General features: G+C 36.4%; 2 protein-coding genes and 1 non-coding gene across 3 annotated transcripts; 2 read left to right on the top strand and 1 right to left on the bottom strand.

The window, feature by feature from the left end:
- Window positions 1–6,801: 6,801 nt before the first annotated feature.
- Window positions 6,802–6,918, top strand: LOC137735783 (U5 spliceosomal RNA). The gene has a single exon (XR_011068692.1). It is a non-coding gene; the product is annotated as a U5 spliceosomal RNA (small nuclear RNA).
- A 5,388-nt stretch (window positions 6,919–12,306) lies between these two features.
- Window positions 12,307–16,210, top strand: LOC137734076 (ankyrin repeat-containing protein ITN1-like). Its single transcript, XM_068473345.1, has 4 exons — window positions 12,307–12,496; window positions 12,849–13,406; window positions 14,144–14,553; window positions 15,098–16,210. The coding sequence occupies exons 1-4, from the start codon at window positions 12,475–12,477 to the stop codon at window positions 15,926–15,928; spliced, it is 1,821 nt and encodes a 606-aa protein (XP_068329446.1). The 5' UTR covers window positions 12,307–12,474; the 3' UTR covers window positions 15,929–16,210.
- A 3,662-nt stretch (window positions 16,211–19,872) lies between these two features.
- Window positions 19,873–21,418, bottom strand: LOC137735463 (probable membrane-associated kinase regulator 4). Its single transcript, XM_068474890.1, has one exon. The coding sequence runs from the start codon at window positions 21,266–21,268 to the stop codon at window positions 20,180–20,182; it is 1,089 nt and encodes a 362-aa protein (XP_068330991.1). The 5' UTR covers window positions 21,269–21,418; the 3' UTR covers window positions 19,873–20,179.
- Window positions 21,419–25,069: the final 3,651 nt, after the last annotated feature.

The raw sequence follows: 25,069 nt of genomic DNA, 5'->3' as shown, positions 1-25,069 counted from the left end.
TTGAATTTAATATAAATAATCATCTGAAACATCATGTTATGTCGCAAATTGGCACCACCAAAATTCACTAGCCCTTTTTATAATGTACTCTAGTCATCTATTGCGACTAGAGTACTCAAAAACAATTCTTCTATCGACATACACTATTACCAACAAAACTACATATGTTTGTGCAGCTTCTTGTTTATCTCAAAAAGCTCAACACTCTCATCCTAGTAGAGTAAAATGTCGAGAATTTTTGCTTGTCTAGCACCACATTTGACAAAAATCCATATGGAAGTTGAAATGCGTCCAATTGCAACACTATATTTCCCTTTGATTTTTTTTTAAACCTAAAAGTCATAGTATCATTTAACCCGTTTCTATGTGAAATTTTTTCTTTCTCAATCTAATCTCAAGCGTCCATGGTTGATCGAACGGTGTTAAAACGCAGCGCACCTAAGTAGTCAAGATTTCTAATTCTAGTATACTTTTGGATTCTTTATACATTGAGATTTTTAGTCGTCAAACTTTTTATTAATCTTTCTATGAATAAGTTATATTGTCAAAACTTCCAGTACATAAGATATACTTAAACATAATAAAATTTTCATAAAATATCATCGTTGAAGAACAACTTGCATAGCACAGGACCGCCACATAGTGTCATGGGCCAATGAAATAAGAACACATGGACAAAAATTTCATTGACACATAACACTACCATAGTGGTGTACCAGTACATTGTAAAATTACCTCTTGAAGAGCTTTCACAAGCGGATAGGGTTTATCTTCAATAATCTAGTAGTTTGGCTTTTTATTTATTGTATTAATAAAAAAAAGAAAATAATATTTCCTCATTTTAATCATGACTGCTCATTTTTTGTAAGAACATATAATTTGAACTATTGTAGAAAAATTAAAGTATGCATATAAGTTCGAGAAAGGAGCCTCTCGTACAAGCAATAGACAAGTGTGGAAATGAAAGACCCACAAACCAAAAATTCCATGAAAAAATGTCTAGCAAAAGCCAAAAAATTGATTGGACAATGATTGTCTGCCCTCCTACTTTCGGTGACCTCCCGTGCCCTCCTGTTTTGTGTGGTCACGGTTAAGCCACGTCAACATTTTATATTATTTTTTTTATAGAGATAATAAGACAAAAATGAATAGTAATATAAAATGTTGACGTGGTTTAACCGTAACCACACAAACAGGAGGGCACGGAAGGGCACCGGATGTGGAAGGGCGGACAATCCTTGTCCAAACTATTAATCAAACTCAACTATTACTAATGCCTGTGAAGCTTCCTTAGTCACTTCAAATATTAACATCCAAATATTCTAATTTGTTTTTAATAAATGATATTATCTATGTTAAAGGAGAATGAACTTCGCTTCATAATGGACTAGTAATAATGTGGTTCAAATTTATCTTTCACGAAAATCGAACCTAAGACCTCTTACTTGCAAGTGAAAAAGAATACTACTAAACCGTAGTATTAAGTGGTAAATATTTTAACTTTTTGCTTTGTGTGAAATAAATTCACATATCCTCTTAAGTCATGGACCCATACACATTTGCCACTCTGCAAGTGCGTTAAGCATCTAAAGCCCTTTGCCATTCATAACCCATTATTAGCTTCAGATCAAACCATAGGTCCAGTTAGAGTAATGTTGCACTTACAATATATTTGTATCATCATTTTTATTATCATTATAAGGTAGAGCTCACTAACACATGTGGCTCCCATCTCTATTAGAGATAATTGAAATGATGGTGCAAATTTGTAGTAAAAGTAGAATTTTTGGTCCGGTTATAGTGCTACATCTTAATCAATGATATGAGATTCAAAAATGCTACTCTTATTATATATTTATATCATCCCTCTAATAGATATGAGATCGTAATGTGTTGGTGAATCATACTTCTATTACATAGATAATACAAATATACAGTAAGCGTAGTGACTTTTGAGTTTTATATAAGATTTAATTGTTGTAAAGATTCATTAAATTTTTATATGAATCTAGCTGTTGATTTTTCAGATTACTTAGTACCAAAATAAAATTACAAACTAGGATTTTTCATCTTAATATTTCGGTGTTCATGATTTATCATCACACTTTACTATTTGTTGCAATTCGTACACAATAGTTTGTTAACTTTTCGAGACAAAACCGCACATGAGCGACTTATATGAAAAAAGATTTAGACTTTTTCTTTTGGGGAAGAAAAGATTTAGAATTTCAAATGTGCCTCACATGCTCGTTCTATGTAAAAAGTATTGAATTAAGTCAATCATTGACAGTATCTTTGAATTGGTAACTAATAAGCTACTATCTTTCTATATAAAGCCAAGGTCCAATAAACAGTGTTTTTTGGTGTCACAAACTTCATCAAAAAAATTAGACAAAAACACCTTTCAAACAAAAAACTTCAAAAGCAATCCAAAATAATGCATCAAATGTGACAGAGGTATTTTCATCATTTTAATAGTGTTTTTTTAATAATTAATTTTTTTGTACAATTTTTTTTAATAATTAGTACCTCACAATAGACTAGAAATAATGTGAATCAATCAGTTGTTCATTAAATATTATTTTCTCTATTTTTAAACACGTTCAAAACATCTTAAGAGGTGTGTAATGCCGGTTATAAAAAAAGTTTTTCACATTCTGATAATAATGTGATTAAATTAGTTGTTAAATGATTGTTTTTTTTTCTTTTGAACAAACGATATTATCTACACTAAGGGGAAGGAGGTGAGTTTAGCCTCACAATGAGCTAGAATAATGTGATTCAATCAGTTGTTTATTAAATATTATTTTCTTTATTCTTAATATAAATTCAATAGAGGTCGATTTTATTATGTGGATTCAACTGCTTTAATTGGTTTATGAGGGGTTTCTTCTAGTATGATCTAAGATTATTCATTTCCTTCAAATATTTGTCTTTCTTTTTGTCAATTTAAGCATATAAATACATTTAAAAAGTGTAAGTCACGTGTAGCATGCCATGATTCAAAAAAATATCTTCTGCATGCGCTCACATGCGTGCAAGAAGGCTAGTAGTTACATCATGACAACTTGAATTACATGAATTATTGTACAACTTTACTCAAACTACATAGATAAAATTTAGGGTAAATGACTGTTTACTACCCTCATATTTCGTGGTTTTCAACATTTAGTACATCAAGTTTTTTTCGTCCCAGAGTCATACCTAAAGTATTAATTTTGGGACAGTCTTATACATCCATTAGTCAAACTGTTAATTCTCCCGTTAAGTGATGACATGGCTCCCATGTGGACAATGACTGGGCACCACGTGTCATTAAAAATATTAAAATAATTAATTAAATTAAAAAAAAATAAAAATAAAAAAACCCTTCCCTTCTCTCCCCGCCCCCAACCCACTGAAGATGAAGAAGAAGACGGAGGAAGAATAAAAATAAAAAAAAACCAAAGAAGAAGGAAGAACATAAAAAATTAAAAATTAAAAAAAAAAACCCTAAGAAGAAGAAGAAGAAGAAGAAGAAGGAGGAGGAGGAGGAGAAGAACCCAAAAAAAAAAAAAAAAAAAAAAAAAAAAAAAAAAAAGGAAAAACCGAAGAAGGAGGAAGAAAAAAAAAACCGAAGAAGAAGAAGAAAAACCGAATCTGCAACCCAGAAGAAGAAAAAGAAGGAGGAAGAAGCCTTCCCCTCCGCCGGCGGTCCCCAACCCAGGAGAAAAAGAAGAAAAAAAAAAGAGAAAAACCGAATCTACAAAAGAAGAAGAAGAATGAAGGAAGAAGAAGAAAAAAAAAAAAAAACAGCCCAAACCCAATTCGTCCCCTCCCCCGCCCTGCTACCGCGAACGCAAACCCAAACCATGAACTCCATATATTTTGGGATTTTCAGTGTGGGTGAATTTCGAAAATACTTTGAGATGGGGAGTTTGAGTTTGAGATTATTTTTGGACTGATTCTGTGGTAGATCTCCATTAATCTAGAAATGACGAACTGGGTTTTTTTTTTTCCTTCTTCTTCTTCTAGGTTCTTGTTCTGGGTTGAGGGCACGGGGGGAGAAGGGTTGGGTGTGGAGGGAGGGTGGGTATGGGTTGCAGAGTAGAGAAGGGAGGGTGGTGGTGCAGGTGTAGAAGAAAGAAGGGAGGGAAGGAGTGGGGTTGCAGAATAGGGAAGGGAGGGAGAAGGTGCGGGGAAGACGAAGAGGTAGGTGATGGGAGGGTGGGCACGGGTGGGATTGGGTGGGATTTGGGGTAGATGAAGGTTTTTTAATTTATTTATTTTTTATTTTATTTTATTTTATTATATATATATTTTTTATTTTATAAATAATTTATTTTTAATTTCCACGTGGATGACACGTGGTGTCCATTCATTGTTCACATGGGCGTCACGTCACAGTTAACGAGAGACTTAACAGTTTGACTAACGGATGTATTAAGATTGTCCCAAAATTTACACTTTAGGTATGACTCTGGGACGAAAAAAACTTGATGCACTAAATGTTGAAAACCACGAAACATGAGAGTAGTAAACAGTCTTTTACCCTAAAATTTAAATATTAACATTCTTTTTGTTTGTAACAATGCAATATTATTTACTATTCTTATTCACGAGAAAGCAGATTTGAATTTTTGTGCATAAAGAGTTCGTTATCCTAACCAAGTGTCATGATAAAACCTCTCTTTAATCGGAGATACCAAGTGACTAGTGTTTCTTTAAAATTTAAACCAAAAGAAAATTCAATCTTTAAAAAATAAAATAAAAAAACTTGATTCTTTGTATGTAAGAAGTCATTGTTCTCGCAGACGATCGTTGTTTGATACTAGTATTAATTAAGTTATTTTTGTACATGTAGTTGACTATAATTTTGCAAGTAAAAAGTGAAAAAAAATTGTAGCAATTGTCCCTCAATTTTAACCCAATTGAAATAATGGTTCCTAGACTAAAAATCTGTAACCATTGGTCCCTTAACTCGTTAAAACGCGCAACTATGGTCTTTTTCCTCAACTCTATTAGAACGTCTATCAAAATAAATCATGTGTCATGCATGTAAGGCTGAATCAAGAGGCAAATATGAAAAACCAAATGAAAAAAATTGTAGCAATGGTCCCTCAACTTTAACCCAAATAGAGAAATGATCCTTCAATTTTAACCCAATAAGATCAAAGATCCCTCAACTTTAACCCAATTGTTGCAATAATCCTTCCAACATGACTCATTTTGATGAAATTTTGATGGGATTGACGAAAATGATCATAAATACACGTTTTGATGAGTTAAGGGATTGACGAAAATGATCATAAATACACGTTCCTCAACTCTATTAGAACGTCTCTCATTGTGAAAATCCTCCCTTCTTGTTTTTCTCCTCCTTGTTGCAGGCCCTAGCTATGGCTAGGGTTGGTGGCAATCCTTTTCTCTTTCTTTTTCTTTTTCCTTTTTCTTTTCTTCTCTTGCAGCTTCTTTTTCCCTTGTCTTTTGGTTTAATCGTCCCTTTCCTCCAACCTATTCTGCATATGCTTTTATTGTGCTTAGCCCCTACTTCCATTATCCACTTTCTTCCACCTCTAATCCACTCCCTTTCCTTAGCAATCGATTCCATCCTACATCGATCTCGCAATCTTGTTTGTTACCCGCTTTTCTTCATTGCGATTTCTTGTAGTTAAAAAGCGATTTTTCATGGTTCTTCGGGAAAGTGTGTAGAGCTTCAACTCAGGTGTTTACACTACCTCCTTCCCTGATTGGTTTCTTTCAATGTGCGGTGGTAAATGATGTGGTGCTCATCGAAGGAGTTCGGAGTCTTCCTTTCAGCCTTTTTTGGGGCTCTGCATGTTTTGATTTCTATTGATTGCAGGAGACTCTGGTTTCAAATGGCTAGAAAGCAACGGTCCGGAGGTGGCACTGGTTACAAGCTGCTAGGTTCTTCCAATGTTTTTTCTGTGTTGGGCTCAAAAGTCTGTTTTTGGGCTTTTCTTTTTGTTTCCTTTGGTGGGCCATATTTTGACTATGCATATTGTTGTTGCGCCTCTTCTCTTGTAATTATCTTGTGTTGGTATGAAATTACTTTTCTCTCCAAAAAAAAATATATATATATATATATATTAATGCGACTTCATGTGTCATAAATTTTTTGTACAAACATGTTATGGATTAAAAACAAAAAAAAAACGTAAAAGCAAAGAGCCACTATATGATTAACAAGCTTTGGAGAACTGAGATCTAAAATTGATGACACCTACTAGTAGAACACATAGTTTGTGAACATCGGGGAATGACACTGTTCTCATAAGAAGCCAAAGGCTAATTTCATATAAGGCAAGACATTGACAAAGGTAACTACCAAACTAAGAGTTATGGTCATGGTCGAGAATTGGAAATGGTCGAAAATTCTACAGTACTCTGGAGTATCATATATTCGATAGTTTTTAACCGTTTAGATTTTGTAGTTGTATCTTTAACTAAGGATTTAAGGATTCAAAACTCCAGAATACAGTAAAAAAATCTTGAAATTGGTTTCTTCAACCATTAAGAGTTTCGGTTGGGAATATGGGTTCTTCATGGTGGAATTGGAAATTTACTCATGGAGCTTTAGTTGCTTGAAAGATGTAGGAAATTGTTCAAAAGAGTAGAAATCTAAAGTATGTCATCGCACAAGTCATCTGCTCATGGAAGATGGTTTGGTGCCATTGGGCATCAAAGAGTAGGGGCTGAAACGCTGGTATGGGTTTTGGTAAGTCCCACACCGCCTAGTGGAAAAGAAACAGCTAGCCCAGGGGTATAAAAGATAGCAGCATCCGGATGTCAAACCCACGGAGCCATGCGTCGAATACAAAGCGAACTATTCTTTCGCCTTTTACTAAAGAATACCGTGTGCTTGTCGCCACAAGTGGCATACGCTTATTTTTGAAGGGTTGCACCTTTGTGGGTGACCCTAAAATTTCAGTTAACAAATTGTGGAATTTTCTGTTGTTTATCTAATTGATTGAGATGTAAATTCTTATTTTGCACGAGAGTGATGCAACTCCGTTACTTTAGCTGTTTCCACAGCACTTGACTTGCACACAGCGGGATGAATGCTCTCACTTACTTGAGCCCCCTCATCCGGTCTCTGAAGTTTAGGAAGCTCATCCGGTCTCTGAGGTTTAGGAAGCTCGATCAACCAATCCTCTAATAAAGATGTGAAGAAATCTTCAACATCATCATTTCTAAATGAATATTCTTTTGGTTTGTGTTCTTTTAGGATTTTAAAGACACTTAAGACTTTGTGACTTACACCCTAATTTTGGTTTTGGGAAAATTGCTCAAATAATGCCAAAACTCTTGAATTTAATATAAATAACCCTCTGAAACAGCATGTTATGTCGCAAATTGGCACCACCAAAATTCACTAGCCCTTTTTATAATGTACTCTAGTCATCTATTGCGACTAGAGTACTTAAAAACAATTATTCTATCAACATACACTATTACCAACAAAACTACATACGTTTGTGCAGCTTCTTGTTTATCTCAAAAAGCTCAACACTCTCATCCTAGTGGAGTAAAATGTCGAGAATTTTTGCTTGTCACGCACCACATTTGACAAAAATCCATATGGAAGTAGAAATGCATCAAATTGCAACACTATATTTCCCTTTGATTTTTTTTAAACCTAAAAGTCATGGTATCATTTAACCCGTTTCTACGTGAAATTTTTTCTCTCTCAATCTAATCTCAAGCGTCCATGGTTGATCGAACGGTGTTAAAATGCAGCGCACCTAAGCAGTCAAGATTTCTAATTCTAGTATACTTTTGGATTCTTTATACATCGAAATTTTTAGTCATCAAACTTTTTATTAAGCTTTCTATGTATAAGTTATATTGTCAAAACTTCTAGTACATAAGATATACTTAAACATAATAAAATTTTCTTAAAATATCATTGTTGAAGAACAACTTACATAGCACAAGACCGCCACATAGTATCATATGCCAATAAAATAAGGACACATGGACAAAAATTTCATTGACACATAATACTACCATAATGATGTACCAGTACATTGTAAAATGACCTCTTGAAGAGCTTTCACAAGCGGATGGTGTTTATCTTCAATAATCTAGTAGTTTGGCTTTTTATTTATTAGATTAATAAAAAAATAAAAAAATAAAAATCCTCGTTTTAATCATGACTGCTCATTTTTCGTCAGGACATATAATTTGAACTATTGCAGAAAAATTAAAGTATGCATAAAAGTTCGAGAAAGGAGCCTCTCGTACAAGCAATAGACAAGTGTGGAAATGAAAGACCCACAAACCCAAAAATTCCATGGAAAAATGTCTAGCAAAAGCCAAAACTGATTAATCAAACTCAACTATTACTAATGCCTGTGAAGCTTCCTTAGTCACTTCAAATATGAGTATCCAAATATTCTATTTTTTTTTTAATAAACGATATTATCTACATTAAAAGAAAATAGATTTCGCCTCGTAATAGGCTAACAATAATGAGATTCAAATTTATCTTTGACGAAAATCGAACCTAAGACATCTCACTTACAAATGAAGAGGAATACTACTAAACCGTAGTATTAAGTGGTAAATATTTTAACTTTTTGCTTTGTGTGAAATAAATTCACTTATCCTCTTAAGTCATGGACTCATACACATTCGCCACTCTGCAAGTGCGTTAAGCATCTATAGCCCTTGCCATTCATAACCCATTATTAGCTTCAGGTCAAACCATAGGTCCAGTTAGAGTAATGTTACACTTACAATATATTTGTATCATCATTTTTACTATCTTTATAAGGTAGAGTTTACTAACACATGTAGCTCCCATCTCTATTAGAGATAATTGAAATGATGATGCAAATATGTAGTAAAAGTAGAATTTTTGGTCCAGTTATAGTGCTACATCTTAATTAGTGATATGAGCTTCAAAAATGCTACTCTTATTATATATTTATATTATCCCTCTAATAGATATGAGATCATAATGTGTTGTGGATCCTACTTCTATTACATAGATGATACAAATATATAGTAAGCGTAACATTACTTTGAGTTTTATATAAGATTTAACTGTTGTAAAGTTCATTAAATTTTTATATGAATCTAGCTGTTGATTTTTCAAACTACTTAGTACAAAAATAAAATTACAAACTAGGATTTTTTATCTTAATATTTCGGTGTTCATGATTTATCATCACACTTTACTATTTGTTGCAATTCGTACACAATAATTTGTTAACTTTTCGAGACAAAACCGCACATGAGCGACTTATATGAAAAAAGATTTAGACTTTTTCTTTTGGGGAAGAAAAGATTTAGACTTTCAAATGTGCCTCACATGCTTGTTCTATGTAAAAAGTATTGAATTAAGTCAATCATTGACACAGTATCTTTGAATTGGTAACTAATAAGCTACTATCTCTCTATATAAAGCCAAGGTTCAATGAACAGTGTTTTTTGGTGTCACAAGCTTCACCAAAAAAATTAGACAAAAATTCCTCTCAAACAAAAAACTTCAAAAGCAATTCAAAATAATGCATCAAATGTGGCAAGGGTATTTTCATCATTTTAATAGTTTTTTTAATAATTAATTTTTTTTTGTACAATTTTTTTTTTTTAATAATTAGTACCTCACAATAGACTATAAAAAATGTGATTCAATTAGTTGTTCATTAAATATTATTTTCTCTATTTTTAAACACGTTCAAAACATCTTAAGAGGCGTGTAATGCTGGTTATAAAAAAGGTTTTTCGCAAGCGGATAATAATGTGATTAAATTAGTTGTCAAATGATTTTTTTTTTTTTGAACAAACGATATTATCTATATTAAGGAGGAGAGGGTGGGCTTAGCCTCACAATGAGCTAGAATAATGTGATTCAATCAGTTGTTTATTAAATATTATTTTCTTTATTTTTAATATATATTCAATAGAAGTCGATTTTATTATGTGGATTCAGCTGTTTTAATTGGTTTATGAGAGATTTCTTCTAGTATGATCTAAGATTATTCATTTCCTTCAAATATTTGCCTTTCCTTTTTTTAATTTAAGCATATAAATACATTTAAAAAGTGTTAAGTCACGTGTAGCATGCCATGATTTAAAAAAATGTCTTTTGCATGCGCTCACGCACGTGCATGAAGGCTAGTAGTGTCACATCCCGGCCCAGGGCGGATCACTTCCCGGGCTCGCTCCACCACCGTAGCACGATATTGTCCGTTTTGGGCTTACCATTTCCTCACGATTTTGTTTTTGGGAACTCACGAGCAACTTCCCAGTGGGTCACCCATCATGGGATTGCTCTAGCCCCCTTCTCGCTTAACTTCGAAGTTCCTACAAAACCCGAAGCCAGTGAGCTCCCAGAAGGCCTCGTGCTAGATAAAGATGGAAATATACATATAAGGATCACTCCCCTGGACGATGTGGGATGTTACAAGTAGTTACATCATGACAACTTGAATTACATGAATTATTGTACAACTTTACTCATACTACATAGATAAAATTTAAATATTAACATTCTTTTTGTTTGTAACAATACAATATTATTTACTATTCTTATCCACGAGAAAGTAGATTTGAATTTTTGTGCATAAAGAGTTCGTTATCCTAACCATGTGTCATGATAAAACCTCTCTTTAATCGAAGATACCAAGCGACTAGTGTTTCTTTAAAATTTAAACCAAAAGAAAATTCAATCTTGTAAAAAAAAAATTAAAAAAAAAAAAAAAAGCTTTATTCTTTGTATGTAAGAAGTCATTATGCTCGCAGACGATCGTTGTTTGATACGAGCATTAATTAAGTTATTTTTGTACATGTAGCCGACTATAATTTTGCAAGTAAGTAAAAAGTGAAAGACAATTGTCCCTCAATTTTAACCCAATTGAAATAATGGTCCCTAGACTAAAAATCTGTAATCATTGGTCCCTTAACTCATCAAAACGTGCAACTATGGTCTTTTTCCTCAACTCTATTAGAACGTCCATCAAAATAAGTCATGTGACATGTATGTAAGGCTGAATCAAGAGGCAAATATGAAAAAACAAATGAGAAAAATTGTAGCAATGGTCCTTCAACTTTAACCCAAATAGAGAAATGGTCCCTCAATTTTAACCCAATAGAATCAAAGATCCCTCAACTTTAACCCAATTGTTGCAATAATCCTTTCAACGTGACTCATTTTGATGGAATTCTGATGGGGTTGATAAAAATGATCATAGATACACGTTTTGATGAGTTAAGGGACCAATAATCATGAATTTTTAGTTGAAAACTCATTGTTCCAATTACGTTAAAGTTGAGAGAGACCATTTCTACGTTTTTTTTCATTTTCTCTCTGTTTGGTGAGAGTGTTTCTCTCGTTGTGAGAGTCTTCCCACCATTGTGTGAGTGCCCTCCCTTCTTGTCTTTCTCTTCCTTGTTGCCGGCCCTAGCTATGGCTAGGGTTGGTGGCAATGCTCTTCTCTTTCTTTTTCTTTTTCCTTTTTCTTTTCTTCTCTTGCAGCTTTTTTTTCCCCTGTCTTTTGGTTCAATCGTCCCTTTCCTCCAACCTCTTCTGCATCTGCTTTTACTGTGCTTAGCCCCTACTTCCATTATCCACTTCCTTCCACCTCTAATCCACTATCTTTCCTTAGCAATTGATTCCATCCTACATCGATCTTGCAATCTTGTTTGTTACCCGCTTTTCTTCATTGTGATTTCTTGTAGTTAAAACGCGATTTTTCACGGTTCTTCAGGAAAGTGTGTAGAGCTTCAGCTCAGGTGTTTACACTACCTCCTTCCCTGACTGGTTTCTTTCAATGTGCGGTGGTAAACAATGTGGTGCTAGTTGAAGGAGTTTGGAGTCTTCCTTTCAGCCTTTTTTGGGGCTCTGCACGTTTTGATTTCTATTGATTGCAGGAGACTCTGGTTTCAAATGGCTAGAAAGCAACTGTCCGAAGGCGGTGTTGGTTAAAAGCTGCTAGGTTCTTCCAATGTTTTTTCTATGTTGGGCTCAAAAGTCTATTTTTGGGCTTTCTTTTTGTTTCCTTTGGTGGGCCATATTTTGACTATGCATATTGTTGATGGGCCTCTTTTCTTGTAATTATCTTGTGCTGTTATGAAATTACTTTTCTCTCTTAAAAAAAAATGTTGTTATGAAATTACCTTTCTCTCCTAAAAAAAAGAAAAAAAAAAAAGAAGAGGGTGTCCAAAGATTAAAAGAAAAAGAGAAGTAATTTTTCGCGGCAAATGCAAGTCAGAGTGAAAGTTGGTGAATTTCGTTTGTTCGGGCGATGACATGGAAAGTGAGAGAGAGAGAGAGTAGCAAACTACGGGAAGCAAAATTCCAAAACAGCCACCACTAATCGCGACTCCCATTTCCTCCCTCCTTCCTTCCCAGTCCTCCTCATCTTTTAGTCTTCCTATCCTTTCCCCTTTCCGTCTTTTCACTCCCCCAATTTTCCTCCTCTGCAACCCAGCAACCTCCACTTTCAGACTCTCTCTTTCTCTCTCATGGCGTCCCCAATTGAGCAAGGTACACTTTCTCTCTCTAAAATTTTTACTTTTGAATTCCTCTGATTTGATTATATTCCGGGAAAATATACCTCAGAAAAAGAAAACAAGATTCTCTGTAGCTACCAGCTCTGAAAATAATTGAATAAACAAAGAAATTAATATACTCCAGTAGAATAACATCATCAATCAACAACTTGTCAGTTGTTTCTTACCTTCGTCGCATGCTTAATTGATCTCATCATTTCTGATTAAACCCATCTTTTATTTTCCCGGAAAGTTGCCTCCTTCACTTTCCTCTGAACCAAACAGGTTTTGTTTCTGATTTTTTCTGATCATTTGTCTATTATTTGTGATTATGATCGAACTTGTAGGAGGTGATACGGATTTAGAGAAGGGTCTGATGACTGCACAGCCGAGCCAAAACCCTCTGGCGAAGCCATCGCCGTCGTCGTCTCCGTCTTCCACGGCATCAGCGCCGGCTTTGGTGCTTTCCAACTCGCCCTCGCCGTCTCCGTCTTCCACGGCGTCGGCGCCGGCTTTGGTGCTTTCCAACTCAGGAAAGAGGATTGACCAGGCGGGGAAGAAGAAGTACGTGAAGCAGGTGACGGGGCGGCACAACGACACGGAGCTTCACTTGGCGGCTCAGCGCGCGGATCTAGCCGCCGTAAAGAAGATTCTCGGCGATATCGATTCGCAGATGGTGGGGACCGTAAGCGGTGCGGAGTTTGATACGGAGGTGGCTGAGGTCCGCGCGGCGGTGGTGAATGAGGTGAATGAGCTGGGAGAGACGGCTTTGTTCACGGCGGCGGATAAAGGGCACCTTGATGTGGTTAAGGAGCTGTTGAAGTATTCGAATAAGGAGACCGTTACGAAGAAGAACAGGTCCGGGTTCGACCCCTTGCATGCTGCTGCAAGTCAAGGACACCATGGTAATGATCTTCAGCATTTGTGCTAATTTGTGCTAATTTGGATTTTGAATCTCTTAGTCTAATTTTAATTTTAGTTGTGTGGTTTGTGAATTTGGGTGGTTTGGTATAAGATGGAAAGAGGATTTTAGGATAAAAGTTTGCATCTTTGAGATGTTGGGATCTGGCTATGTCATTTCTCTTGTTCTTTCAATTGTTAATAATGCGAACTAAGAAATAAAATGTATTCGATCTTCTTGATTTATGATTTGAGAGACTGATTCATTTTGGTTGATTGTGTGTCCAATTATGTGCTGCATAAAAGTGTTGTCTGCTTTCAGTATTTTCTCGTTAACCAGAAGGCTGTCTGTTTTTTGAGATATTGATTCTTAGAGAGTGAAGCATTCGGGATTTTGATGGTATTAGTTAAGCTGCACTGGTAATATTAAATGGATAGTTATGTGAGAGGAATTGCCTCATGTTGTGAAACAAATCATGAATAATTAGTCGTATTTTGAAGCTTTCTGCTTAATCAGGACTTGCATTTACTGCCATACTTTTTTTCTGTTGATCAAGGAATTTAATGCAGAGGATTTCCTAAAACGGCTGATGCCTCTACTAGTCACTTGTTTCCTGGTCCCTTGGCAATCCTGAAATAATGATTTCCGATTGTTATCTGAGTAAAATGAAAGTTACAGCTTACTCGTTTTGAATGCTTCTGTGCCATTGGACATTACATTCATACTCTACTTTTCTTGCAGCCATTGTCCAGGTACTCCTAGATCATGATCCTGGGCTAAGCAAAACAATTGGCCCGGCAAATTCAACCCCACTTATATCCGCAGCTCATAAAGGGCACGTAGCGGTAGTTGATGAACTGCTGTCGAAGGATTCTACCTTGTTGGAAATTTCTAGATCAAATGGGAAGAATGCATTGCATCTAGCTGCAAGACAGGGGCATGCGGAGATTGTAAGGGCATTGCTTACAAAGGATCCACAATTGGCACGAAGAACTGACAAGAAAGGGCAAACTGCATTGCATATGGCTGTAAAGGGGACAAACTGTGAGGTGGTGAAATTGCTTCTAGGGGCAGACCCCGCAATTGTAATGCTTCCAGACAAATTTGGGAACACAGCATTACATATTGCCACCAGGAAAAAGCGAGCAGAGGTATGTCTGGGTTCTCACTTTACCTTTGTCTTTACTGATGTTTGATATATGGCTGTGAATTCAAATTCTTTTGATATAGTAACGGCGGATTTAGTCCCTCAAATATCGTGAGTCAATGCCTTGAGTAATTTTCTTTTAGTATGCACTAGGTAATGAAAATTTATTTATCCTCCCAGTATGTAATGTTATAGATTTATTCTTTTGCCATTTTAGAAATCCTTGCTCCGGACATCTGATCCGTGCACATGGTTGCTATGATACGAACTATTCTTCTTTAGCAATTTCCTTTTCTGATCTAAGTTAATTTGCACAGTAAAAAATAGTTGCAATGAACTATGAGTTCTTATTTTCTAGTGTGGTGTGAACAAAAAAAAATCAAGTTGGCTAAAAACCCCCCATCAGTTTCTAGGGACCTTTGTTGCATTTTGCTGCACTAGTTTTATCTTTGGCTCGAGCTGAACTAGTGTAGCCATGATTCTTTATTTCATGATTGTATATCTCCGCTATAGATTTATATTACTGATTATTGTATCTTTCTTTGCAGATAGTGAATGAGTTGTTACTCCTCCCAGACAGCAATGTTAATGCACTGAACAGAGACACAAAAACGGCTCTTGACATTGCTGATGCACTTCCACTTTCCGAAGAAGCCTCGGAAATAAGGGGTTGCCTTTATCGCTATGGTGCTGTCAAGGCTAATGAACTGAACCAACCAAGGGATGAACTGAGAAAGACTGTGACTCAGATCAAGAACGATGTCCATATCCAGCTTGAACAAACAAAGAAAACCAATAAAAACGTTCACAATATTTCCAAAGAACTTAGAAAGCTCCACAGGGAAGGAATCAACAACGCCACTAACTCAGTCACTGTGGTCGCTGTTCTATTCGCAACAGTTGCCTTTGCCGCTATCTTTACTGTGCCCGGCGGTGATCTTGATGACGGGACTGCCGTGGTAGTGAAGGGCCTTCCTTTCAAAATCTTCTTCATTTTCAACGCCATTGCCCTCTTTACGTCTTTGGCTGTTGTGGTAGTTCAAATTACCTTGGTCAGAGGCGAGACAAAGGCAGAGAAACGGGTGGTGGTGATAATCAACAAGTTGATGTGGCTGGCTTCAGTCTGCACTTCGGTGGCATTCATAGCCTCCTCTTACATAGTTGTTGGCCGGCACCACAGATGGGCCGCCATTCTTGTAACAGTGGTTGGGGGAATGATAATGGCGGCTGTTCTCGGCACCATGACATACTACGTGGTGAAGTCAAAGCGGACACGGTCCATGAGGAAGAGGGAGAAGCACACGAGGAGGAGCGGTTCCAACTCATGGATGCCCTCTGACTATTCCGATTCGGAAATCGACCGAATTTATGCCCTTTGATCTGAATTTGCACAGAATTTGCACCATCGTAGAGGAATTGTAGAGACTAAAAACACTACGAAAATGGATGTTGAGTTGGTGCAGAGGTGTTTAGGTATATCCGTGACCTCCAGGAAAGATCCTGGAGTTGAATAACAGCAATATATTTATCTGCCCTCAGTTTATACTCTGCTTGGTTTTTACTTGGAAAAACTGCGTTTGTCTTGTATGTATATTTGTCTAGACGAGTAACTTTTATGTTTTTTTTTACTTTTCACGAGTGGCAAGTACTAGTTTTTGTTACGTAGCCCGTTTTTATTGTTGATACGTCATTCGTGATGTGTCGTTATTATTATTGCCAACGGAACATGTTATGCACTTTCAACAATATTGATGCATGTATTAAAAAAACTACGAAGGAACACCTGTGACAGGTATAATTCTAAATTTCTTTTGCTGAAACAGGAAAATTCAGAAAAACTGACACGATTGCTATGAAGCATAACACGTTAAATATCTTAAATTTTTTGTATATCTGTCATGTTAAACAACACGATTGACAATTCGAATTTTGTAATTGGAGGAGGAAATTGAATTGAAGTTTGTCGATTGGATGAATTTTAAGTGATAAATATAGAACAGTCGAGACATTTGAAACATTTTATGCGTTATGTTCCGTACTATTATGATAATTTTTCTCCTATTTTAGTCAAATGAGTAACGAGTTTGTAATTATCCTATAACAACCAATCTCTCAACTAAATAAAGAGAGAAAAAATTAACAGTCAAACGGAAATACAGATTTTTTACCTCAAGTTAACAGTGCAGTAAACGGAAGAAAGAGGCCAGCTTTACGGCGTCGTTTCAAGGTTGATCGCTCCTTCCCTCCAAACTCAGCCGGAAATGGTTCGAATCCACGCGAAGCACGGCGAGGCTGTGACCAGAAGGAGTTCGGCTATGAGTCATAGCCTATGACTGCGCTAGCATTTCTTCAATTGACCAAATTGCCCCCGAAATATCCCGAATTTCCCATCTCCAAACCATGGTCGACCGCCTGGTTCTCGAGCTCGAACCTCGTCTGGAACTCCTCCATGGCGACGCAAAAGGTTCAAACATCAAGCAAAACCCAAAAAACCCTAATATTTTGCTTAAAACGCATTAATTCAAATCTTAATTCTTAATCTCCTAATCACTCACTGGTTTTATTACTAATGCAGCTGCTTCTCTCCTCAGTGCTCTGTCCGAAGCCAAATCCTACGCTTCCAAGGTGAAAAACCGTTTAATTTGAACTTAAAAACGAAAACGCACTGATAAATTCTGGGTTTTTGAAAACAGGACCAGCTTTGGAGTTGGAGAGGGAGCTCAGCTCGGATTATGCGTTTCAGAAACTGTCGGCAGGTAACCCTGTTTTTGTTTTCTGCGTTTTTGAATTGTGTTTTGCGATTAGGAAGTTTTGAGTTTGATTGCAATGTGAGAATTTTCAGGCATTGAATTTGGCTGGGAGGATTCTAGTCGGCTTTGTTGGGCATTGGAAGCAATGAGAGAACTAAGGTGATTAATTTGATGCATTATTATTTGGAAAGTTTAATAAAACACTCCCGGTACTGTTCATTTTTAAGGAAAAATCATATTTATACTTTTTCCTGGTACTATTCATTATACCTTTAAAAATGAATTTTCATTAAAAGAGAAGTTTTTTTGAACTTTTGGTTAGTTTTTTTTTATTTCTATGGTTAATTCTGAAAGCGAAGTAAGGTGATTATATTGCAATTGATTTCAACATGTTACTGAAAGCGAAATAAGGTGATTAATTTGATGCATTATTTGTATGGACTGCAATTGATTTCAACATGTTACTGAAAGCGAAGTTCTGAACTTTTTAGTTGTAGAGACGCATATAGGAGTAAGCTTTTGATGTTTTGTGGGAGAGATATAGCTTGGTAGTTGGAATATATTTTGTGGCAGATTGTTATCAAGCTGCAGTCAAGTGACTCGTGTCCTGCATAATTACCGGTAAGTGGCGAATGTGTCGACTTAATTCTTCCATACATAACGTATAGTCGTATATTGATATTTGTCTAGTACATGTTTGTGTACGCGTGTGTACGTGTTTTGATTGTGTGGACGAATATTTGTGTTCATGTGGATGATTGAATTTGTTCATGTTCAGGAAATGGCAAGATCCATCTGGATGAACGCAGCTGCCCATAAAGATGGATGCCGATGAATCAAGGCACTAAGGCACTTGATTTTCGAACAAGTTACAGCTCTGCAGTACATGTAAATTCTTCCTCATCGGGTTTGTGTGTTATGTTTTGGTTTTCAGTAGGATGTGCATACCAGAAAGAATGATAAAGATGTTTGTTTGTGATGCATTGACAAAATCATTGCCTTTAAGTACAGATTATAGTCAGCTGTAATGGTCATACATGGCGGGCTTAGTTTACCTTTGTTTCGTAGTGGAAATTTTCTGTTGATTATACAGAGTTTTGGATTTATTACGATGTTTGTGTAGTTAGATGAAGAGTAGCAACTGTCTTATCTGCTTGTTTGCGGATATCATATGTTTATGGTATAATTGTTATGCTATCACAAGAAAAGATATGCAAGGATCGAAAGGAGAAAATGTCCAATATTGGCTTCTACGATGAGCTTAAGCTACATCCAAATTTTCCAGGTTATAGGGATAGCCTAGTGATAAATCCTAAAACTTCCAAAAGCCCGTTCTTAGATTAAGCCGAAAAAATAACAAACTAAATAACCCATAATTTTCCGCCTCAGTTGACCCTTAAACTATTTTAGCCAAGAACAAATGTAATCTTACGCGACCAAGGATAGAGTTTAGTTTATGCTATTGACATTGAATTCTGAATATGATATAAGCCCGTGTCCGTGGATACCAAACGGAAAATCAAAACTTCTACCTAAAGAGGAAGATAGTCGAGAATGAGGTAGAACAAATGTTGTTACATACTGATCTCTGTTGGGCAAAAATGGTTGTGGATGCTATACCTCAGTTTTTATGCTAACTTTGTGGCTTTTGTGCTGATCTAACTAGCAATCCAGCTGGTCTGCAAGCCCTACCATTTCCTTCTTTTTCCCAGTTAACATTAAAATTTGGGTGGGGAAAAAGGTTTGTGGTTAGATGTGTATCTGCTAACCCATAGTGCTCAACAACATCAATTAGACCTTTTAATTGCTCTTTTTTGCTCTAATCCTATCAAATCTTTAGCTGACATGCTCACTTAATTTAAGGTTTATATTTCCCACTAGGGAGTATCTGGGAAAAGAAAAGGGGAAGGAACAAAAGCCAAAGTAAAGGCTGTTTTCTTTTACTTGCACTTGAAGATTTCCTCTTGTATTAAATTGTTGCACGTTTACTTCCTTTTGTCAACTTAGTAATTTGTTTCACCTATACTGTGCCTTAGGATTACCTTGTTTGATGCAGTAAGAATGAGTGAATATGTTTTCATTGTTGATCCAAGAATCATTTTCTTCTGTTAATACATACAATGGAGGCTGGTGTCTTCTGGCTACTCTTGAGGGGCAGAGAGGTGGGCTTTTCGAAATTCGGGGTTTGATGATTGGCTGGGACATAATGATGTTGATCTTTGCCTAATCGAAGGTACTTTGCACTTAAATATTCATCGGGGAATGGTGTCGGCTCATTGAATTGATGGGTGTTGAATAAAATTAGCTATCCATATATGATGATGAGAAGATTTATTTATTTATTTATGTTCATTGATTCATAGTCCATTGGGTGACTCCTTGAATAAAATCAGGGTTGATGAAGACTGTTGACGCGGATACTATCCCGAACTTTTCTTTCCCAATTCACTGGTTTATGACATCTTAAAAGATAGCTATCGTAGATTCAAAACTTAGCTAGTTGAAGTCTAGAGCTACGGAATTTGCTGGAAGTGAAACAGTTGTCAGGAATAGGGAAAAACATGACGTCCTGTCTAAGAAAATGTTTACTAGAAAGTATCAGGTGATTTAAAAGACATCAGTAAATCAAAATTGTTGAATGCTTGCTGATTTGAAGGTTCGAAATTTGTGTTGGTTAATCCTTATTTGTTTGTGCTCAATTTAACTTAATCAAAACTTCCTTAGGATATCTGGCCATGACAGAGTTTCTGACAGCCTTGCACTGAATCAAAGCATATCCATTTATCAAATTTGTGAAAGAAGGAAAGAAAGAGCACATCACTAACACAAGTCAAAAGTTTGTACTTTGCCATCCCTCCCTCTCACTCACTGAGATCCCCTTCAGCCCCTGCAAAGCTCCGGTCTTTCTTGATTCTCGCAAGCTGCTATCCTGGAAGCTGACAAGGTGTAGAACCCAACTTCACTTACTGTCTTTCTTGAACGGAAACGTTGCTGCGACTGCTTGCAATGTGCAATTGCCCCCTGAATTGAACTCTCAATTTCTGAACTTGCACTGTTGCATCTCTTCAGAAACTGCAGCTCCTGAGTCCCACTTGAATGATTTGAAGATGATGAAGACGAAGATGAAGACCCCGAAGATGATGAAGAGGATGTCGAGATCTTTGTTGGATTCCGTTTGATGGCCAGTGAGAATGATCTCCTGTGGAGAGCAGCACCATCCTCAATGATCTTGTCTTTGCTGAAGCTCCTCGCACCAGAAGCAGACATTTGGTATTTCTCCCTCTGAGTTTGTCCAAATGGGCTCTTGGATGTCTTCATATATTTACTTAAATCCTCAGATTTGAAAGCCATTCCTCCATCTGCATTCCTGGCAGCAGCTGCACTGGACTCATTGGAACAACTGTATTTGCCAAACAGAGACTTGAGGTAAGCCCGGGAAGACTTCAGCTTTGAACCAAGCAATGACTGCCTGAACTTTTTGGTCCAAGACTTTTTCGGGTTTTCATTTATGAAGCCGCTTGCTTCAGTTGAGTACTCCAAAATATACTCCTCGGGGTTCAGCTCCCTACTAACCTGGCAAGACTCCGAAGGCGAAATATTGCAGGACTCAAATGGGGTGCTGGTTGTGGTTGGAGTTGGGGCAGTGGTGGCCAATGGAGTGCTATAGAATTCTTCAAACATATCTTTTTGGTGATCAAAACTAGAATAGGAGTTCTGCAGTAGTTTCTCGACCATTTGTAAGCGCGGGGGGAGGTGGAGGGGAAGGAGCTTCCCTTTGTAAAAGAGCTCATCAGCTGGAGAAGTTGTTGGGGGTTCTCTCTCCAAAGAAGTGGATGACATTTGAAACTCAAACTCTCTGGGGTGTGGAGGAGAGCTCATGGAATGGTTGAGGAAGGCAGAGTATGAACCGACATCCATGTCGATGTAGTCGTCGTCTGCATGGTCACAGGATAGGTGGTCTACAGCCATGGCTTCTGTGGTGCTTGAAGACGAGCTTTGTGAAGTTTTTGAAAGTTGTTATGCAACCTTTAGAGATTGTCGATGGTGCTAACTTATAGTAAAAAATAAACTGTTTTTCGAATATTTTTTTAGTGCTGCCAAATTCCAAATATAAAATTAGATGTGGACCTTTTTCTGTTGGCTCATTTCTAAATGTTCTCTTTTTCTCTATCATTTATAAATCTGTGGTTGTCTATTTCTTTGTTTATGTTTCTCTCATTGTTTATATATTGGAAAAAAGGAATATGTATGTGTGTGTGTGTGTGTGGGGACGGATTTGTTACACTGATTTTTTTACACAATGTTTGACACGTTTTGTGGAGACCACTTCATAATGTATTTCAACGATCTGCCTGTATACAAGACTCTTTGAAAAGTGTTGTAGTTAGCATCATTAAGTTTAAAACTTTAATTTGGGGCCATATGCATTTTCCAATCAACCTTAAGGTTCCTAAGTTGTGAAAAAAGACGAATATTGTGGTCCATAATATCTAAAAATGCTTAATTAAGCAAGAACCATGATTAAAGGATTAATATTTATTGATGATTTACTTTAACCCTTAATTACAATCATCAACTTGGCCTAGGCCGGCTATTGTTCAGTGACTTGGTCTTTGTTAGACACAAAATTGTTTGAATTTTTACTTGTTTAGATTTCAACATCTCAAACTTAAACAATGCTTGAATCGTTGAAAGTTACCATAACAAATACTTAAATAGTCTAGTCAAGAACTGATAATGTTAATCAGAAACATTTAAAAAATTGAACTTAAAAAAAAAGACGTTATAGTGCCCTCCCCTAACAGTTGAATATTTTGATGTAGAATATGTAAATTAAAAATGCTACTTTCGATCGAAACTCGAAGGCATGAGGAATATATCCCTTGGGACGTCCCAATAATATTTCGAACCAAAAATACGATGTCACATTTTTAAAATTTTACACAACGTTACATGATTGGTTTGAGATACTACTAGATTGACATCTATGTTTAATGTAAATCTTTGTTTGAAAGCATATAAAATAATCGACATGGGCGACTGCAGTAGACTAGCAGTCAAGCAAACCAATGCCACCTATTCAATTAGTGAGTTTAATAACCCAAAAATTAGGCGCATGCACAAGAAAATAAGTATTTCTTTAAGTACTTCTCAAACTCACCATCTTTGTGGTAAAATTCAAATTCGAGACCAACCCCACGTCTCAAAACCTGGCTTTTTTCTGCAGTCGAAGAGTTTAAATAACTCTCTCTCTCTACGAAAACAAAACTTGAAAAGCTTTTCTAATCAGTGCTCTCTCTCCCTCTCTCTCTCTCTCTCTCTCTCTCTCTCTCTCTCTCTCTCTCTCTCTCTATGAAAACAAAACTTGAAAAGCTTTTCTAATCAGTGGAGTAATGCTTGGAGCTAAAGGTTGAAAAAGCTCTTGTAATCCAATAGAGTAGTAATTAGAACTAAATAATCACTTTATATTCTTCAACTGATCATCTGCTACTTTTACTGGATTCCTGGGTTTGTTCTTCACTTTTATTTCATATTTTTACGTGCATGCACACATATCTTTGATGCTTATGCGTCATATTTCATTTCGCACACAAATTAAAGCTTGACATTTATCCTTTTGCAATTTTAACGAGTTATCTTTGCATATGTGTATCGTACTAGAATTGACGGCACATGTTATATATATGAGTTATGTATAAGAGTAGAGAGACGAGGAGTAAAAAGTTGAGTGTGCAGTGACGAATGATAAATCAAAATCGCTACATCACTCCTTAGTTATTAAAGTTATATTTAAATTGATTTATAGTACTAAGACACAATACTAATTTTACATTCATTGGTCGACTAAGACGATTTTCTTAATACGTAGTATAAATAAGGGACCCTTTGGTGGGGATGTTTGACTAGTTCTTACCAGTTTATTCCAACGTGACGTTGATCTGGATCATAATACAATGAGTCTTATACTTTTATAACAAATATAATATGGATGATGTGGTCGAACACTCACACATAAGTTTTCCTCGTATTAGATAATATTTCACGTATAAAAGAGCCAAACAATATTATTCTCGAAAAATTATCAAATTTCTGAAACAAGAGTTTCTTTTTAGTTTCTAGAAAATGAGAAAATTGTCAACCTCAAACATGGCCAAGACAGAAGCCGACAGACGACAGTTGGTGGTGGGAAAGGGATATTTCCGGAAGGAATGCCTTCCGTTTGTCTTCTCCCTCCCAACACACTCCCCATCTTTGCGTTCCATCTTTTTCTGTGTTTTATTTTCTTCTTCTCAAATTTTAACCACTAAAAAACAGTAATGGGATTCCCTCCTTTTTCAAAACCCAAACCAAATGGTTGGCCATGGCTCTTCTGATAGCCTATTCCGTTCCTCATACTACCTCACCACTCACTAGCTACTAAAGTTGATCATATGTTTTGGTCAGCTGATTATGATTATGTTGCATATCTGAATTCACTCAAATTATAACGCACGTACTAAGTTTCGAGTTTAGAATTCAGGGTTTAGGTATTGATAATAGTACGCATATTGTAGACTTGTAGTGGAGAAATTTTGCATATATGCATTAGTATGCGGCGCCTCACACTAAAAGTAACCCTAAATCGAATTTACATGTGAAGGTCTATCTTTCTGTGAAAGGGGTCGCATGCTGACGTCAGTATGCCATATCACACAAGGTTTATATCTGTGGCCTCTCCCACTTTCTAAAATATCCATATGTTGGCATCAAAGTTGGATTGTTTTGTTCTCTCTCTGATTTTCTTGAGACAAACGGCACTAAGTAGTAGGCACTATTGTCCTCTTACAGCAAGCATTCATAAATGTGTTTTCTTTAGCTTGGGTCCAGGCTCCAAACTGTACATTTAAATAGAATCCCAGCTTAGATTTTAAGGGCTTGAGTAGTCACAAAACACCCCACTTGGACATGACTTGCCCCAAACCCTACTCCACAATATCATCTCCTCCATCAAACTTTACCATGTCAATACCTTCTCGTGCTTTTAACTCTTGCATCCCCGAATAAGGAGAATTTCTTAGTTGCAGACGTCCAGATCACGAGGTTGTCCAACCACACATAAAATATCTCACTCTTTTGTATTTTGGTTTTACCCACCTTTGTAGGTCTCACTCATTTGTGTCTGGTGCCTTATACAGACGTCTGGACACAAGAATTTCTCCTATATAATGAGGATCAAACAACCAATACGTATTACATTTAGCTTTATGAAAATGTTACTAATAATCACTCACGCGTATGAGTAATTGTTAGTTGTTGATTAGATCAATTCCATAACGCATCAATGGTTGATAATCACTGCTCCCGTGATGACTATTCCTAGCACAACTCTAACATTATATGCAATGACAAATATCGTAACCAAATTATATTAAAAAAATGACCCACAACCCTAAAATCCAGGATGCTTGAGCTATCTGATTGGTTCAAGGATTGACATGTAGAGCCTCTATGGATTGATTAATTGGGGCACCCTTTGCCGGGCATCACACAAAAGAAAGAAATGAAACAATAGCTTGAAACTAACTTCTTTGGGAAGTCGTTTTAGAAGCTGCTTTTGTAGAAAGGACTTTTGGGTGGAGAAATGTTTAATGTCCAGGCCACTAGCTTCTGTTCCCTTTGTGCTAAAAACATAGGAGGCCCTGCGTAATTATGGTGCTCTTGAAACATAAAACAAAAATTATACTTCTATAACCGGAAACCTTTTCAAGTCCACATAAACAAAAGAGCTTG

This window comes from Pyrus communis, chromosome 5 (assembly GCF_963583255.1).
Source record: "Pyrus communis chromosome 5, drPyrComm1.1, whole genome shotgun sequence".
NCBI classification, from domain to species: domain Eukaryota; kingdom Viridiplantae; phylum Streptophyta; class Magnoliopsida; order Rosales; family Rosaceae; genus Pyrus; species Pyrus communis.
This window is presented reverse-complemented; position numbering and strand designations above follow the sequence as displayed.